This window comes from Loxodonta africana, chromosome 6 (genome assembly GCF_030014295.1).
Source record: "Loxodonta africana isolate mLoxAfr1 chromosome 6, mLoxAfr1.hap2, whole genome shotgun sequence".
In the NCBI taxonomy this organism is placed as follows: domain Eukaryota; kingdom Metazoa; phylum Chordata; class Mammalia; order Proboscidea; family Elephantidae; genus Loxodonta; species Loxodonta africana.
The window spans coordinates 55,330,651-55,348,981 of NC_087347.1; the positions used below are offsets into that span (position 1 = coordinate 55,330,651).

Below are 18,331 nucleotides of genomic sequence, written 5' to 3' on the forward strand. Positions count from 1 at the left end.
GCATCCCACTGATCTCCTGCTCCCTCAGGGGTTCTCTGTTGTGCTCCCTGTCAGGGTAGTCATCAGTTCTGGCCGGGCACCATCTAGTTCTTCTGGTCTCAGGATGATGTAAGTCTATGGTTCATGTGGCCCCTTCTGTCTCTTGGGCTCATAGTTATTGTGTGACCTTGGTGGTCTTCATTCTCCTTTGATCCAGGTGGGTTGAGATCAACTGATGCATCTTAGATGGCCACTTGTTAGCATTTAAGACCCCAGATGCCACATTTCAAAGTGGGATGCAGAATGTTTTCATAATAGAATTATTTTGCCAATTGACTTAGAAGTCCCCTTAAGCCATAGTCTCCAAACCCCCACCCTTGCTCCACTGACCTTTGAAGCATTCAGTTTATCCTGGAAACTTCTTTGCTTTTGGTCCAGTCCATTTGAGCTGACCTTCCGTGTATTGAGTATTGTCCTTCTCTTCACCTAAAGTAGTTCTTATCTACTAACTAATCAGTAAATAACCCTCTCTCACCCTCCCTCCCCCCTCATAACCACAAAAGTATGTGTTCTTCTCAGTTTATACTATTTCTCAAGATCTTATAATAGTGGTCTTATACAATATTTGTCCTTTTGCATCTGACTAATTTCACTCAGCATAATGCTTTCCAGGTTCCTCCATGTTATGAAATGTTTCACAGATTCGTCACTGTTCTTTATTGATGTGGAGTATTCCATTGTGTGAATATACCACAATTTATTTAACCATTCATCCATTGATGGACACCTTGGTTGCTTCCAGCTTTTTGCTATTGTAAACAGAGCTGCAATAACATGGGTGTGCATAAATCTGTTCTTGTGAAGGCTCTTATTTCTCTACGGTATATTCTGAGGAGTGGGATTTCTGGGTTGTATGGTAGTTCTATTTCTAACTTTTTAAGAAAATGCCAGATAGATTTCCAAAGTGGTTGTACCATTTTACATTCCCACCAGCGGTGTATAAGAGTTCCAATCTCTCCACAGCCTCTCCAACATTTATTATTTTGTGTTTTTTGGATTAATGCCAGCCTTGTTGGAGTGAGATGGAATCTCATCGTAGTTTTAATTTGCATTTCTCTAATGGCTAACGATCGAGAGCATTTTCTCATGTATCTGTTAGCTGCCTGAATATCTTCTTTAGTGAAGTGCGTGTTCATATCCTTTGCCCACTTCTTGATTGGGTTGTTTGTCTTCTTGTGGTTGAGTTTTGACAGAATCATATAGATTTTAGAGATCAGGCGCTGGTCGGAGATGTCATAGCTGAAAATTCTTTCCCAATCTGTAGGTGGTCTTTTTACTCTTTTGGTGAAGTCTTTAGATGAGCATAAGTGTTTGATTTTTAGGAGCTCCCGGTTATCTGGTTTCTCTTCATCATTTTTGGTAATGTTTTGTATTCTGTTTATGCCTTGTATTAGGACTCCTAACATTGTCCTGATTTTTTCTTCCATGATCTTTATCATTCTAGTCTTATGTTTAGGTCTTTGATCCACTTGGAGTTAGTTTTTGTGCATGGTGTGAGGTATGGGTCCTGTTTCATTTTTTTGCAAATGAATATCCAGTTATGCCAGCACCACTTGTTAAAAAGACTATCTTTTCCCCAATTAACTGACACTGGGCCTTTGTCAAATATCAGCTGCTCATATGTGCATGGATTTATATCTGGGTTCTCAATTCTGTTCCATTGGTCTATGTGCCTGTTGTTGTACCAGTACCAGGCTGTTTTGACTACTGTGGCTGTATAATAGCTTCTGAAATCAGGTAGAGTGAGGCCTCCCACTTTCTTCTTTTTTTTCAGTAATGCTTTACTTATCCAAGGCTTCTTCCCCTTCCATATGAAATTGGTGATTTGTTTCTCCATCACATTAAAATATGTCATTGGAATTTGGATCGGAAGTGCATCGTATGTATAGATGGCTTTTGGTACAATAGACATTTTTACTATGTTAAGTCTTCCTATCCATGAGCAAGGTATGTTTTTCCACTTAAGTAGGTCCTTTTTACTTTCTTGCACTAGTACTTTGTAGTTTTCTTTATATAGGTCTTTTACATCTTTGGTAAGATTTATTCCTAAGTATTTTATCTTCTTGGGGGCTACTGTGAATGGTATTGATTTGGTGATTTCCTCTTTGATGTTCTCTTTGTTGATGTAGAGGAATCCAAGTGATTTTTGTATGTTTATCTTATAACCTGAGACTCTGCCAAAGTCTTCTATTAGTTTCAGTAGTTTTCTGGAGGATTCCTTGGGGCTTTCTGCGTGTAAGATCATGTCATCTGCAAATAGAGATAATTTCACTTCCTCCTTGCCAATCCAGATGCCCTTTATTTCTTTGTCTAGCCTAATTGCTCTGGCTAGGACCTCTAGCACAATGTCGAATAAGAGCGGTGATAAAGGGCATCCTTGTCTGGTTCCCGTTCTCAAGGGAAATGCTTTCAGGCTCTCTCCATTTAGAGTGATGTTGGCTTTAGACGCCCTTTATTATGTTGAGGAATTTTCCTTCAATTCCTATTTTGCTGAGAGTTTTTATCATAAATGGGTGTTGGACTTTGTCAAATGCCTTTTCTGCATCAATTGATAAGATCATGTGGTTTTTGTCTTTTGTTTTATTTATATGGTGGATTACATTAATGGTTTTTCTAATATTCAACCAGCCTTGCATACCTGGTATAAATTCCACTTGGTCGTGGTGGATTATTTTTTTGATATGTTGTTGAATTCTATTGGCTAGAATTTTGTTGAGGATTTTTGCATCTATGTTCATGAGGGACATAGGTCTGTAATTTTCTTTTTTGTGTGATGTCTTTATCTGGTTTTGGTATCAGGGAGATGGTGGCTTCATAGAATGAGTTAGGTAGTATTCCGTCATTTTCTATGCTTTGAAATACCTTTAGTAGTAGTGGTGTTAACTCTTCTCTGAAAGTTTGGTAGAACTCTGCAGAAAAGCCATCCGGGCCAGGGCTTTTTTTTTGTTGGGAGTTTTTTGATTACCGTTTCAATCTCTTTTTTTTGTTATGGGTGTATTTAGTTGTTCTACTTCTGATTGTGTTAGTTTAGGTAGGTAGTGTTTTTCTAGGAATTCATCCATTTCTTCTAGGTTTGCAAATTTGTTAGAGTACAATTTTTCGTAATAATCTGATATGATTCTTTTAATTTCAGTTGGGTCTGTTGTGATGTGGCCCATCTCGTTTCTTATTCGGGTTATTTGTTTCCTTTCCTGTATTTCTTTAGTCATTCTGGCCAATGGTTTATCAATTTTGTTAATTTCTTCAAAGAACCAGCTTTTGGCTTTGTTAATTCTTTCAATTGTTTTTCTGTTCTCTAATTCATTTAGTTCAGCTCTAATTTTTATTATTTGTTTTCTTCTGGTGCCTGATGGATTCTTTTGTTGCTCACTTTCTATTTGTTCAAGTTGTAGGGACACTGCTCTGATTTTGGCTCTTTCTTCTTTTTGTATGTGTGCATATATCAATATAAATTGACCTCTGAGCACTGCTCTTGCTGAGTCCCAGAGGTTTTGATAGGAAGCATTTTCATTCTCGTTGCATTGTATGAATTTCTTTATTCCCGCCTTAATGTCTTCTATAACCCAGTCTTTTTTCAGCAGGGTATTGTTCAGTTTCCAAGTATTTGATTTCTTTTCCCTAATTTTTCTGTTATTGATTTCCACTTTTATGGCCTTGTGGTCTGAGAAGATGCTTTGTAATATTTCGATGTTTTGGATTCTGCAAAGATTTGTTTTATGACCTAATATGTGGTCTATTCTAGAGAATGTTCTATGTGCGCTAGAAAAAAAAGTATACTTTGCGGCAGTTGAGTGGCGTGTTCTGTATAAGTCAATGAGGTCAAGTTGGTTGATTGTTGTAATTAGGTCTTCCATGTCTCTATTGAGCTTCTTCCTGGATGTCCTGTCCTTCTCCGAAAGTGGTGTGTTGAAGTCTCCTACTATAATTGTGGAGGTGTCTATCTCACTTTTCAGTTCTGTTAAAGTTTGTTTTATGTATCTTGCAGCCCTGTCATTGGGTGCATAAATATTTAATATGGTTATATCTTCCTAGTCAATTGTCCCTTTTATCATTATGTAGTGTCCTTCTTTGTCCTTTGTGGTGGATTTAACTTTAAAGTCTATTTTGTCAGAAGTTAATATTGCTACTCCTGCTCTTTTTTGCTTATTGTTTGCTTGATATTTTTTTTTCCATCCTTTGAGTTTTAGTTTGTTTGTGTCGACAGAGTCCTCTTTATGCAAGACATTATGTTAGGCTCAGTGGGAAATGTAAGAAGCTCCCATGGTCTGGGCCCCCAAGAAACTTACAGTTTTCAAGACTAGACTTTCATACAGTAAAACATAAAATTTAACAGTTAACTACTCTAGATACTTTATTAAAAAATGAAATAGGATTTAAGTGGTTCTTGGCTAAGTGAGTCTTTAGTCTTCTTATCTTACCATCTAAATGAATGTTTTGGGCTTATATAAAAGAAAGGTTACTGTGAACTGTAGAAGTCTGTAAAAGCTCCAGGGAAGAGGGAGGCCTTGAGCGGGTCTAAAAGAATGGATGCGACTCCTGTAAAGCAATATTCCACCAACATATGAGCTGGTTCCGGGTGACAGCTGAATTCCTTGTTTGTTGTTCTTGTTTGTTTGTTGTTTTTTATTTCACTGAGAAGAATTTCCTTCAAAGTGCATTTTTTTAAAGTATGAATTGCACATCGAATTCATGATTTCACGGATCTCAAAGCCAAGTAGGTAGCCTCGTTAGGCTGACGTTGATTTAATGAAAAAAGCACTAAGTAAGACAGGTGGCACCCATATATGGCAAAATTATGAAGACTCTTTAAAAAATGACTGAAATGTAGGAAACACCGGCTGGAGAACTAGGGGGAAGGCATTACGACAGAGACAAAGACATCAAAACCTTCCCGACCACACTTTACAGACAGGGAGTGCGAAGTTTGCCAAGAGCAAAAACATTCTATAAGCAGTAGTCTAAAAAGTAAGACTGGGATCAAATTGTAGAGAGCCCTGAATGTTGGGAGTTTGAGCTTCAGTCTGAATGTAGTTTCCCTGTTTTGTTTTTGTTTGTTTACTTTTGGTATATATATATTTTAATCATTGTTGAATATATACACACAGCAAAACATACACCAATTTGACAACTTCTACATGTACAAATTCAGAGACATTGATTACGATCTTCAAGTTGTTCAATCATTCTCACCCCCCTTTTCTGAAGCAGTGCTCCCCTATTAACAAAAACTCTCTGCCTCCTAAGCTTCCTATCTGACCTTCCGGTGGCTGCTGCCAGTTTGATCTCTTACAGATAGTTCTTCAAAAGAACACAATGCTCGTGGCAGACATTCTTTACTAATTCAGCTAACCTATTGTTTGGTTTAAAGAAGGCTTCTGTGGATATTTTTGGTTTAAGGTTTAAAGACTATCTCAGGGCAACAGTTCCAGGGGTTCATACAGCCTTAATGGCTCCAGAAAGCTTGGATTCCATGAGAATTTGCAATTATCTGAAGGCAGTTTTGAACTGCAAATCAATGTCTGAGAGGGTTAGATGGTGAAACTAGTTCTAAACTCCAAAAATTACAATACCAACAACCAAAATAGCCAAGGGAAAGATAGCAGAGTTCAACCATAAGACTGAAGTGATTGATACTGGGTCTTCTAAAAACACAACCACAGCAAGTAGCAGGAAGAGTTAAGACTGGAACTCAAGGGATCAAGGCATAGATTTGGAGGTTAGTCACATAGCAGGGATAACAGGCTGGGAGTAAATGAGAGAGTCAGAGGAGGCCCAAGGGTCTTCATGTGAGAGTCAGCCAACGGAGGAGTCAGCAAAGCAGACTGGAGAACTGATCACCAAGGGAGGAACTACGAAGACAAAGAAGAGTTTTGAGCATATGGAGTCAATTGGCAACTATATCAAAGGCTGCAGAACAGAACAGGAAGCCACAGGGAGAGCAGAGGCCGCCTGGACATGAGCAGGTCATCTGGGCAGCTGGGGCTGGTGGTAGAAGTAAGCCAAACTGTGAATGGTTAAAGTAAAAAGGAAGCAGAAATAATTAAGTTGCTTGTATTAAGTCCGGCGCCAAAAAGAGGGCAAGAAATGGGTTATTAGGTAGAGAGTCTTCATTGGATTCGTTTAAAAATCAGCATATCTAAATCCAACCAATTTTTATTTTAATAAATACCAAAAAAGTATGGATAGAGAGAAGAGGCTAGAAAAATTGGGTTATTTATTACACAGATTCGTCAGAACAAGTAAAGAATGAGGAATTTCATGAAAGGTAGCAAACTGGACTACTTCACCTGATAATTTGGAGTCAAGGTTTATGCAATATTTCAAATATTTTTTGAAGCATTATAATACGGTAGAACATAGAGTCTGAGTAAAGAACTCAAACTCTAAAGATGACCTGGGTTCCAATTCTGTCAGGCCCTTACCAACTGTGTGAACACATTTCTTAACTTCTCTAAAGCCCAGCTTCCTCATCTGTACAAGGGGAATGATACTTGATTTCCCTCTCATCTAATTCTGAGGATTGACTAACACTGTTTGCACAAAGCACTAAGCACGGCACCTGACACACAGCAAGCGTTCCATAAATATGACCAATTATGATCATAGAAACTCACAGCTTGGCTCCACTGGAATCTGGTGGCCACTGTAAATAGCCAAATCATGTCTTAAAATCCTACAGCAAATAGATTAATACCTTGGCTAAATTTATTGATGAGTCCCATAATGTCAGTATCTTGAAGACTCTTACAATAAGGTTGCTGTATACAGGGAATTAAAGAGTTATTACATGAGCACATAAGGAGTGTCTCAATGAAACTAATAACAAATGTCTGAAATACTAAGGAAATTACTATACCAGACAAACTAGTTGGAATCTTGGGAAATGACAACATAGTATTCACTTCATTACAAGATATAGCTCTTCTTCTTGGGTCTGGGATCCTGGGAATGTGATCACAAGACATTAACACCTTATGTGCCACAGTGTTTTTAATTACACATTCATAAAATTTCCCAAATTCCCTTGAAGAGAGCCTTTGTCTTAATTCAGCCCTTTAGTTGTTTTTTAGTTGCAGTTCAAAACTGTGCAAACCTGCCTACATGAAAATTACAAGGAGAAGACCAATAATAGATTTAGGTTTTTATCTGGGTCTCATCTTAAAAAAAATAGTGTAATATACATAGATATTAAAATATCTAATTCAATGTATATACTCCACATCCCCAACCTGAGAAATATTTGAGGTAAATATGCAATATACATATCTGTTACTGCTAATAATTAAAAAAAAAAAAACCCTGTTGCCGTCGAGCAGATTCCGACTCATAGCAACCCTACAGGACAGAGCAGAACTGCCCTGTGGGGTTTCCAAGGAGGAGCTGGTGGATTCAAACTGCTGACCTGGTTAGCAGCCTGAGCTCTTTAACCACTGCACTACCAGGGCTCCTTACTACTAATAATAACAGCCGAAAGTTATCAAATATTTACTTTGTGCTGCTTACACATTTTCAAACTCACTGTGTCCCCATAACAAGTCTATGAAATAAGTGCAATTATTAGTCCTGATTTTACAGAGGAAGAAACTGAAGGCATAGACAGTTTTGCAAGTAGTTAAAGGCAGAGGTGCGGTTTCACGCCAAGGTTCTGCATCAAAGTCTGTGATATGAGGACAGAGAGCCATTATTTGGTCAGGCTTTTTCAGCTGTATGCCACAGAGATGCTCTCAAGTTACATCAAGCAATGAAAGTTTTGCCGAAATCGTAAAGACACTCAGGAACCCTCCAGAAACCCATCACTGAGCTTCAGGAAAAGCTGGGACCCAACGATGATGACGGGTCCAAGGCAACTCGATAAACCTCAGCAGGTCAATTTTGTGAAAATTTCCTACCCAGTCCCAACGTTAAGGTACTTCATCCCCTATCCATGTTTCTGCTTCTTCCGGGCTTGCTACTAACTGGTTTTTTCACTACGTACTCCACAGCTGGTCTACCTCAGAGATTCTTACAGTCTCTACTCGCACATGCCCATCATGGTCTCTCTCTGCATCGTAACTACCAACACCTGCTTCTGTTGGTATTTTATTTTTCCAGCATTTTTCAATCCAAAATTTGAGAGAAAGAATTTACCCCATTCATCTTTTTATCTATGCTGCGGCCTTAAATCAGGAGCCTCTGCATAGACCAGGGTGTCATGCTGCACGAACCATGGCTGCTAAAGGGGGCGGCAAGCTTGTCAGGCATGGTCACCCTTAGTCCAGTCCAAGGCATGTCTAAACCAACATCATATTATAATCTTTCCTTTCTGTGCTGCCAGTCATTTCAGACTATGAATTAAAGAACTATATATGAGTTCCCTGCCAAGCCGAAATACTCGCTAAAAATATCACTTAAGGCAGCTTTTACTTTACAGCAGGATAATACAATATTACCATTTCTTCATTGAGATAGGATCCCTGGTGGCACAGTGGTTAAGAGCTCGGCTGCTAACCAAAAGGTCAGCAGTTCAAATCCACCAGCTGCTCCTTGGAAACCCTAATGGGGCAGTTTTACTCTGTCCTGTAGGGTCGCTGTGAGTCGGAATTAACTCAACAGCGATGGGTTTGGTTTGGTTTTTGGTTTCATTGAGACAAATTCTCTAATGTGGTAAATATTTTCCAAATATTCTCCAGATTTAATAAAACTGTCTTAAGTACAGAGTTACAGAGTGGTGCTGTGCTGTAGGTAAACTACTGTCACAAGTCTTAAAACTAGTATGCAGTTAATCGAAAGCAACAGTACAGCAAAAATAAAATCTGTACAATGAATGCAAGGAAGAAGGGAAGAGGGGGAAAGAGTAAGGCAGAGAAGGGAAATGGAAAAGGTTCTTCTTACGAGAACATCTCAGTTTCTAAAACCTTGAAGAAAAGTCATTCTGGGCTTCCAAGTTTTTCAGAGTCATGGTACTCCATTCTTAGTATGTGACAGTCACCAGACTAAGATGCTCCTACTAAAAACTCAACAAGATAAATATCATAACTATTTTATGGATGAGGCCACCTGGGTGGCATAAATGGTTAAGTGTTCAGCTATTAAGCAAAAAAAGAAAAAGGTTGGCAGTTCAAGTCCACCCAGGGATACCTCAGAAGAAAGGCTGGTGAACTACTTCCAAAATGTCACAGCCATGAAAACCGTGTGGAACACAGCTCTACTCTGATACACATAGGGGCGCCATGAGTCAAAATTAACTCGACGACAATTGGTTTGATTTTCTGGCTTATTTTATGGATGAGAGAACCAATCCTCAACTACTTAGTGGTCACAGTGGTTATGAGTGGTCGAGATTCAGGATCAGGTTTGCCCGTCTGAAAGTCCATGCCTTTCCCAATAGGCCATATTGTATCTCACCCTCCATCCCTTCTAAATATAGAGTTTGATAAACAAAATAGCCTCTTTTTAGGAATCAGGATTATCATTAGAACTTATCTGTACTGTACCTGTAGCAGCAGAAACAGATGAATGTGTAGAGGGAAGGGCTGAATTGCCCTCACAACTGGCCATGCGAATCGGTCACATGTCCCTTGTGCGGAATTGCTTCCTCCTCCTTCTCCTCTGCCTTGTGCTCATAAATGGGAAAGACCCTATGCAGCTGTCAATCACCTGCCATCCAGTGAACATGGCTGCAAACAACCTTCTCCCAAGCTTTTCTCCGGTCTTCCAGAGAGGGAAAAATCTTCATGGTGGCTATCACTTTCCTTTGACTGTGGGCACCATATACATGATCACCTATGACTTTAGAACTGAACATACTTGTTCTATGTCACACTAGCCCATGCTCTTCCATAAAGGGTGTCAACACACGGTAAGAATATTGACTGTCATTTCAATATCTGTCCGGGTCGTTGTGAGATTGCCTTGTTCCAAACCTACACGTTCTTCATCATCATACTCTATTATTTTGAACAACACTTTATAAACTGAAAAAGCTTTCATATTCGTGGTATCATTTGATCCTCATAGCAACTGTGTAAAGCCAAGAGGACTACTATGAAGAGCATGGACTCTAAAGCCAGACTGCCTCGATATGAATTCTGGCTACGTCACCTGTTAGCTGTGTGAGCTTGGACCAGTTACTTAACCTCTCTGAGCCTCAGTTTCCACATATGCAAAATGAAGATAATTTAAAAAGCTACAGCTCATAGGACTGTAGTAAAATTAAATGAACTAATACACATGAAGTGTTTGGAACAGCACCTGGTACACAAAAAACAGTAAAGACTTAATAATATGTTTGTTGTTATCATTTAAAATTTCACTACTGAGAAAACAGAACCTCCTAAGAGGTAAAGGGCTTGCCCAATGTCTCAAAGAAAGTAAGTGGTGGAGCCAGGTCTAGAGCTCAGGTCTTTCCTTCTCAGTACCCACCACACTGCCTCCAAAAGATACAGATGTAACATCAGGCCTTATTTTCGCCCAACCCCACCTTCTGATATGGCTTCAACCAAAATATTTAAATTAATATAAACATTATACAAATATTTCAAGTCTTATATAGTAACTGCATAACGAAACAACTCTTTAAACTTGGTAAATGCATAAAATGTGCATCAACTTCTAAAGTTCTAAAAGGAAGAAATTTTCTAATCACCGAAGGTTTCAAGAGAGCTTACAAGGATTGACACTCCCAAATTATTGCCCAAAATAACTGCTTTGAAAAGTATTACAAAACCGTCCAAGAGATAGACTGTGCTAGACACAACAATTCTCTTAAGCCTCTTAATTTGCTATTTTTCACCAGCTTTATCTACGCTTCTAGTGTTGTGTCTCCATTCCAAAGACCAAAGCCATACTCTTGGAAATACACACAACTTGTTGTCTGTGTGCGCCTTTATGGTCTACCTTTTCAATAAGCTGAGTAGGCTGAGTGCTGATCACGGCAAACCGCTCATCACATATAACCAAGTCTAGGCATTTTATTCTAACAGATCAGGGACCCCACTGCTCTCTACCACTTGGTCTAGAGGATTTGGGGGTAGCATTAAAGAGTGCTCTTGTTTCATTCAAACCTTGATGGGCCTAGGTTCTCTGAGTAATGGTTCACCCATTTAGAGAAAGAAAGCCTCCTCCTAATTCCAACTCTACGACAACAAAAAAAAATTGTTTTTAATCAAACTAACATAACCTGGAAGATAATACACCACTCTTTCAACCATATTACTTCAAGGGAATGGGACCAAGGTACAGGGTGCCCTGTACTATGTGAATTATTTTTCAAAAGTATATGTTACTTTCGTAATTTCTTAAAAAAATAAAATAATTTTTTTTTTTAATTTGGAGAACAGCTGAGTAGCGGGAATAGCACTAAATTGGACGTTTGAACTCCAGCCCTGTCTGTCAACAACTACATGAGTTTGGGAAATAACCGAGCCTCAGATGACACCATCCGCTCACTGGCCCTTATCAGCCATGACTTCTGAGTACACAAAAGATTGTTCAACATCCTGGCACGGTGGGTCATTCTAAGTGGTCACCCACTATCACAGTATAGGACAAAATTTAAAATGGTTTTAAAAATTTAAAGCTGCACCTTGCAGGGTGCCTAGCTTTCACCTTGATTGCAGTCTGGTGGGACCGTGAGCAGGGGCTCCAGCTAAACCACGGCCATACTCCTGACCCACGGAAACAATAAACGTGCGCCGTTTCCAGCAACAAAGTTTGTGGTAATTTGTTACGCAGCACGAGAAAACTAATGCACCATTTATGCCAAATTCTCAGGAATACATGCTATAGCTACGTGGTCAGGACATTCATGTATATAAATGAAAAGTATTTTTGAAACGTCAAATAAATATATACATGTTATCTGATGTTATTTTCATTTACTTTGCAATATTTTAAACAAAATATATGGTACTTATATTTGAGTATCTTTCATAAAACGTACCTGATCTCATGCTTATGGGGATCCTAATTTTAGGGCTAATTTCTAAAAATAAGAACAATTTTTATTTGACTTTTAAAGCAATAACACAACTACAATTAGCTGAGCATAAGATCCTAAAACTGGACTAATTGGGACCTCTATATCTGGATGATGCCCAACCTGACAATTCAGACAGAAAACAAACTAAATTTACTTGTCAGCTCAAAAATACTTGTCAGAGAATAGACACGTTGCTGCTTTAGTTTCCAGATTTTTCCTGAGCCTTGTTTTTGTCTAAATTGCAGTTTTCTCATTCCTGAACAGAACCACAGTCTTAACCAGCCACACTAAAAACAGACAGGTCTGGCTGGATCTCAGCTCTGCCTCTCCAACATGACAATACATGTTCACGTGAAATCCTGCCACCATTCCTCCGGCCTGGCGGAAGAAGGTCTGACAAAGGGCAGAAAGGATACAGAAGAGCAGGACTCAGCAATGACACGACCAATGATTCCCACCCCTCAGCCCCCAGAGACCGTTAGGACAAACAGGAGTCCTGCCGCTGCTCCCAGCTTGAACTGCACTCTCCCAAGAGGGACACATGAAAGCACAACAGTCTTTGACCCTGAAGGTTGCCCTATCAGTCCAACTTTTATCTCACCTCACCTGATCCTCTTCCCATCTCCAACAAAGACCCTCTCAGTATCCAGAACTTTTCCAAAGTTAGAGACCACTTACACTCTGCCCAGCCACAAACAGGGCTATGAACCAACTTGGTGCTTTCCAAACACTTTCGTGACCCCTCCTCAAAGCAAACAGCAAATATTCCAGGAGTATCCATTTTACTCAAAGAAGGACTGGAATGTGCATATTAGATTTAAAAAGCCCAACCCATAAGCATTACGGAAGAGGATAAAACTTCAAATTACTTTGGAAGCTAAGATTTCAATAAAATTTCCCTAAAGCAGATCAACTTCAACCATGGCTCCAGGATTCCTGGGACACCTATTGACTTTTCTCTGCCATTAGGAATTCTCCAGTAGGAAAGTTTGAGAAGATGTCTTTGGGTGCACTTGAAACCTAGGACCCAAGTGATAAAAACTTCCCATGGGGCCCAGCGTTTAAATGAGAGGTGAACATCAATCCAGCCACCTCATTACAGAATTCCCTGCCAAATCTGTGAGGGCTTTATACTTGGTGAGCTCCTCAGCATCCATTCCCTTTTTCTCCTTCCTAGCAGATATATTTGGTTGGGTATTCAACCCTGCTCCACATACTCATCTGCTTTGGAAGAGGCTGACCCAACAACCCCAATTTTAGAGGACGACATCATTCTTCAGCCACTCAGCACATTCCAGTTATCCAGCCAGAGTCACTGGTTTGAGGTGGGTATGTGATACAAGTGGCTTACCCAGGGTAACCCCCAGGAGTCTGACTGGGAGTTGCAAGGGTTGAAGCATCCTCCCTCCTCTGGATGGGGTAGTGTATGAGCACAAACCCTAAAATCCTGCAGCTGCCTTACGCTATGAAGTCTCAAAATGAAGATAACAACCACAAAAGGCAGAGCACACAGAAAGAAACGAAGTCCTTGGTGACATCAGTGAGTCACAAAATCAAACCAGCTCTGAAAGCTATTTCTGGACTTAGGGGTATACAAGTGAATACATCTCCTTTTATTGTTTAAACCAGATTGGGCTGAGTGTCTGTTGCTTGCAACAAACATATCCTGACACAACCGACACTCCTGACTAGCTCCAAAAAGCCTTGCTCTACAGGTTCAGTATGACAAGATCCCCAGATTCAGCTGCCTGGAGATCCAGAAGATCACTAGGGGTTGTAACTGCTCTACAGAGCTGGCAACTCACATTCTGAGGCAACCAGTCCCTCATGAGAGTTCTGTGAAGGCAAGGACTGATTCTTATTTCTAGATATGCAGGGGATAGATGGATGGCAGGATAGAAGAACAAGGCCCTCTGACTCAGAGCTGGCTCACATAGGCATGCCCACAGTTCAAAGGTCTAGGCCAAGGGTCCATCTGTTCACTGGCCCTTATCAGCCATGACTTCTGAATATACAAATATTTCAATATGCTGGTATGATGGGTCATTCTAAGTAGTCATCCACTTTCACAATATAAGAGAAAGCTATGTAGCCATAAAAAAAAGAACTTAAAAAAAAAAATTAAAAACTGTACCTTGCAGGAAATTCATTATCTGGGAAAGAATTAAAAAATGAAGTAAAGTACAAGAAAGCAAAATGTTGCATGTCATATTAACTTAGCCTTTGGCATCATGCGAAACAACTTTGCAGCAATCATGAACAAAAGCAAGCTAGGAGTATTGTCAGCTTAAAAAACAGAAACAGATTTCCCAAGGGTGACCCCAAGGGTGTGGGGCTGGGGAGTGGGGGAGAGTCTGGTAATTAAATTTATCTTAGTTTTTTTTTAATTATAAAAGCAATACATGCTTGTCTTAATGAATCATATGATACAGAGGTCTAAAAGAGTAATCCTTCCCTGTCCCCACATTCCACCCCCCAAAGTTAACATGCCTTTCTCTATGTGCATAAAAATAAACACAAACGTATGTACACATTCATAAAATCACCACCCCTCCATTTTTTAAAAAATTTAGATCGCACCGTATGTATACATTACTCTACAACCTACTCTTCCTCACTTAAAGTACAGAGTGCTCAATCCTCCAACACGTTGGGTTTTTAAGATTATGAAATGAAGGCATAGATCTTATGGAAATAGCAGTCCTAAAGCATCATGGAAAATTTTAATTGATATGACTATCTGGAAGCAGAAAGCAATTTTCTGCTTTTGTTTTATAGCAGAAAGGGCATTCTTAAAATGGTTTAGAAAATAAAATTAGATAGGACTAAAGCCCAGACATTTTGTCTGCCAAAGACTCGTGAATGTTAACACTTGGCATTTGGTTAAAAAGGGGACTGTTTTCTTTTCAGTGGTCACAACAAATCAGGTATTTGAATGCATGTAATATTCTACTCTCCATCCTATTTTCAATTCATCTAAAAGTGAGCCAAAAAGAAAAATGATCAGTAACATTAACTACGACTTAATTGATTCTGCCTATCTCCATCTCCAAGACCAGTGTTTAAATCTGCCCTTTATTTGATATCAGACCATACTTTCAATTAAAGCTGCAGAACTGTCAGACTTTCCCACCTGGAAGCTGAACTACTCTACTTGAAGGAAGCTGACGCCCAGCCTCATTGCCAAAGCAACCCATATCATTTCCCTGCTCTGCAACAGCGTTTTATATACTTTTTCTATCTGAATCAGCATCTTAAACAACTGCATCTCTGAACTGTAACCACACCTTAGTTTAATGGCCAGTGATAAATTAATCTTCCAAAAGAAGAATTCACAAATATCATGTTACCGTCAACCTCCCCCACCTCCAACAATATAAACCAAGAAGAATGAACAGTTCGATTCCCAGATGATGACAAATATTTCATAAAGAAATTAATTACCTAAAATTATTCCTGAAACACAGCTGGCTATCTGGAAAGCTACATGTGACATAAATAATATAGTTTTGCATATCATTTTTAAAGACATAATATTTAAGTAAAAGTTATAATCAATCCTACTTTGTATCAGTTACACCCCCCCCTTATTTGTGTGTATTTCTTCCTATCGCTCCCATACTGACAGACAGAAAAATGTAAAACACATTCCAATAATTCAATTCTTCTTGAGGGCACAGATGTACATTGTAAAAGGGGGTAAAGAGAACTCAGAAACAAGGCAAAATCTATTAAAACTATTTCTATCCACTGCATCCTGTTTCCTTCTCAGCCCCTAAAACAGGGAGTCAATGTCCCATTTTCTTGGTTTCATTAGCAACACACCTCCATTTCCACAAATGCAAATTTCTGTACTTTATTCATAAATTCCTGAAAAGCTGCATGTAAATGTATTTATACTCACGTTTCAAATATATTTAGGGAGCTTGACAGTTAAAGCAGCACTCTATAATCCCTTATCAAGAATTTTTACAACAGAAAAATCTTCACTATTAATGTATATACTTGTATGCCTTCATTTTTATATATGACATCATACTTTCCTACAGCAGGATATGACCATTCTCCAATCTTCAGAAACCAAACACATAGTCTTATCTGGTAATTTGCTGCTGCCCTACTAACTACAAATGTCAAGATGGTTCACGTCCTTTTTGACAGTTCACTGCCTTGCATTTTAATCTATGGCTTCTCAACGATCGGACTTTGCTAATCTTAGGAAGGCATCCAAGAAGACATCTATAAATTTCAAAATTCCTTCTCAACATATATTCCTCAGAGGGAATGCTTTAGAATGTCCCCAACGTCCAGTACAGTACTCTGCATACACTCGACTCACCTAACTCTAATCAACACTACTCAAGGGCCAAATCATCAAATGCTCAGAAGTCTTTCTGAGGGTATAAACAAACACCTCTGGACGTTACTGAGGTAAGAGAGAAGTGTGAAGAAGAAAAGCCAACTCTAGGACACAAAATACACTACAGGTGACCTTCAGTGTATACTCACATATATTTCACTATGGTCAAAACGCTTCTTGAGGTTGTCGATGAAGGTCTCCTCATTGAGAGGTTCTAAAAGAACCATATCTCCAACTCCAATCATATTGTCCAGAAGTGATGTTTTCACTTCCATTTTGGCCATAGTCTCCTGCTATAAGACAGAAAAAAAAAAGAGGTCAATTTAAATGAGCAAAATTATTTCATGCTGTGTTTTTATCACTACTGGAGAAACGTAACACCAGTAGTTCCAAATGGCCTTCATTTGCCTTATGAAATGTCATGACCTCTGCTCCCCATGACCCAATGACGTGGCTGCAGTCACTGCCCAGCAACTAGAAGCCCCATCTGCCAAAGTGCTCACAAATGAACCTCCCTCCCAGCTCATTTTCCTAGGCAAAGTCCACCTACAGAAAGAGCCACTAGGAAGCCATGGCCTCTGTTCTTCTTTAGCCCATCCTCTCTCTCGAACCAAAAGTTACAAAATTCTCGCAAAAGAGCCTACCCCACTCCTCTCTGCCATCTTTTGTGCCCCAATGTTAGATGTGAATGTCTCTGAACCTGCTTCCCCCAGGATGATGTTCTACCAGCATTCCGGGGTAAAATTCAGGATGCATTTTCCCAGGAAATAAAGTCACAAAAATGATGCTACTACGCTTTTTTAAGCACTTTCCAGATATCAGGAACTATTCCAAGAACATCGCACGCATTTATTAGTTTAATCCTCAGAAGACCCTATGAGGTAGAAGCTGTCATAATTAACCCCATTTTAAAATAAGGAAATTTAAATTCAGACAGATGAAGAAACTTGCTTATAAGTACGCACCATTTTGTGTTAACTCAATTATCACTTACAACACTATCTATGGGTGAAATTTTTATTCAAAGTCTTCAAAACTAACTTATCAAGAACACAACCTACTTGTAAATCAGAGGTTGCCTATATAATATAACCTGTCAAGTGACGTCAATGTTCTTAATTCTCATTTCAACAGACATGCCCCTATGACAGTAATATCAAATTAACATGCAATGGATAGACCAGAAATACTAGTTTTCCTTTGGGTGAATAAGGAAGTCTACCAAGTAGAAACAGAGGCATACTACAAAGGCAGCATTCTACCCCACTACCAATGTGTAAGGTGGCTACACAACAGTGGAATGTTAAATCCCCAAGACTTCAAATCTAATCATTGTGAAGACTACTAAAATTCTTTCAAATATACGCACATAGGAAAGTGTGTGTGTGCCCCTTTTTCTAATGTTACCAGGATGAGGAACTAAATTCATCAGGCCAGTCCCTGTAAATATATCCAAAGCATACATTGTATAATTTCAATATAGTAATACTGCATAATACTTCAGGGTACAAATAAATACTTCAGTATATTCATGTTCCCAATAGTTGGAGCTCTGGTGGCATAGCGGTTAACAGCTCAGGCTGCTAACCAAGAGACGGGCAGTGCGAATCCACCAGCTGCTCCCTGGAAACCCTATGGAGCAGTTCTACTCCATCCTATAAGGCCGCTATAAGTCAGAATCAACTCGACGGCAAAGGGTAATATTGGGGGAAAAGGAGATACATTTGAGTCTTTCCATTAAAGAGTCATCCAAGCATACTATATCTTATAAAGGTTTGTCTGCTTACTTAAATCTTAACAATTTAAATACCTGCCTTCCTAGTCTACTCTAGAACATCCAATAAGTCTCTTAGAGGCAACAGAAACTATAGTTAGTTGAGCTGTTTTAAATAGCTCTGGGAAGGGCTAGCAATTAAGTGATTTTTTTACTAATAATTGCTATAAATTTGTATGAATTCATAAACACATTCTTT

The 18,331-nt window shown here is 39.1% G+C and overlaps 1 protein-coding gene across 4 annotated transcripts in view; it reads right to left on the reverse strand.

The window, feature by feature from the left end:
- MYO1B (myosin IB) overlaps positions 1-18,331 on the reverse strand; it is a 202,736-nt gene that overhangs the window by 142,438 nt on the left and 41,967 nt on the right. For all 4 annotated transcript variants that reach the window (XM_064286882.1, XM_064286880.1, XM_064286881.1 and 1 more), the window contains exon 2: positions 16,508-16,651. In XM_064286882.1, the coding sequence (XP_064142952.1) occupies positions 16,508-16,642 (135 nt within the window). In that variant the 5' untranslated portion in view covers positions 16,643-16,651. The remainder of the gene's footprint in view (positions 1-16,507; positions 16,652-18,331) is intronic.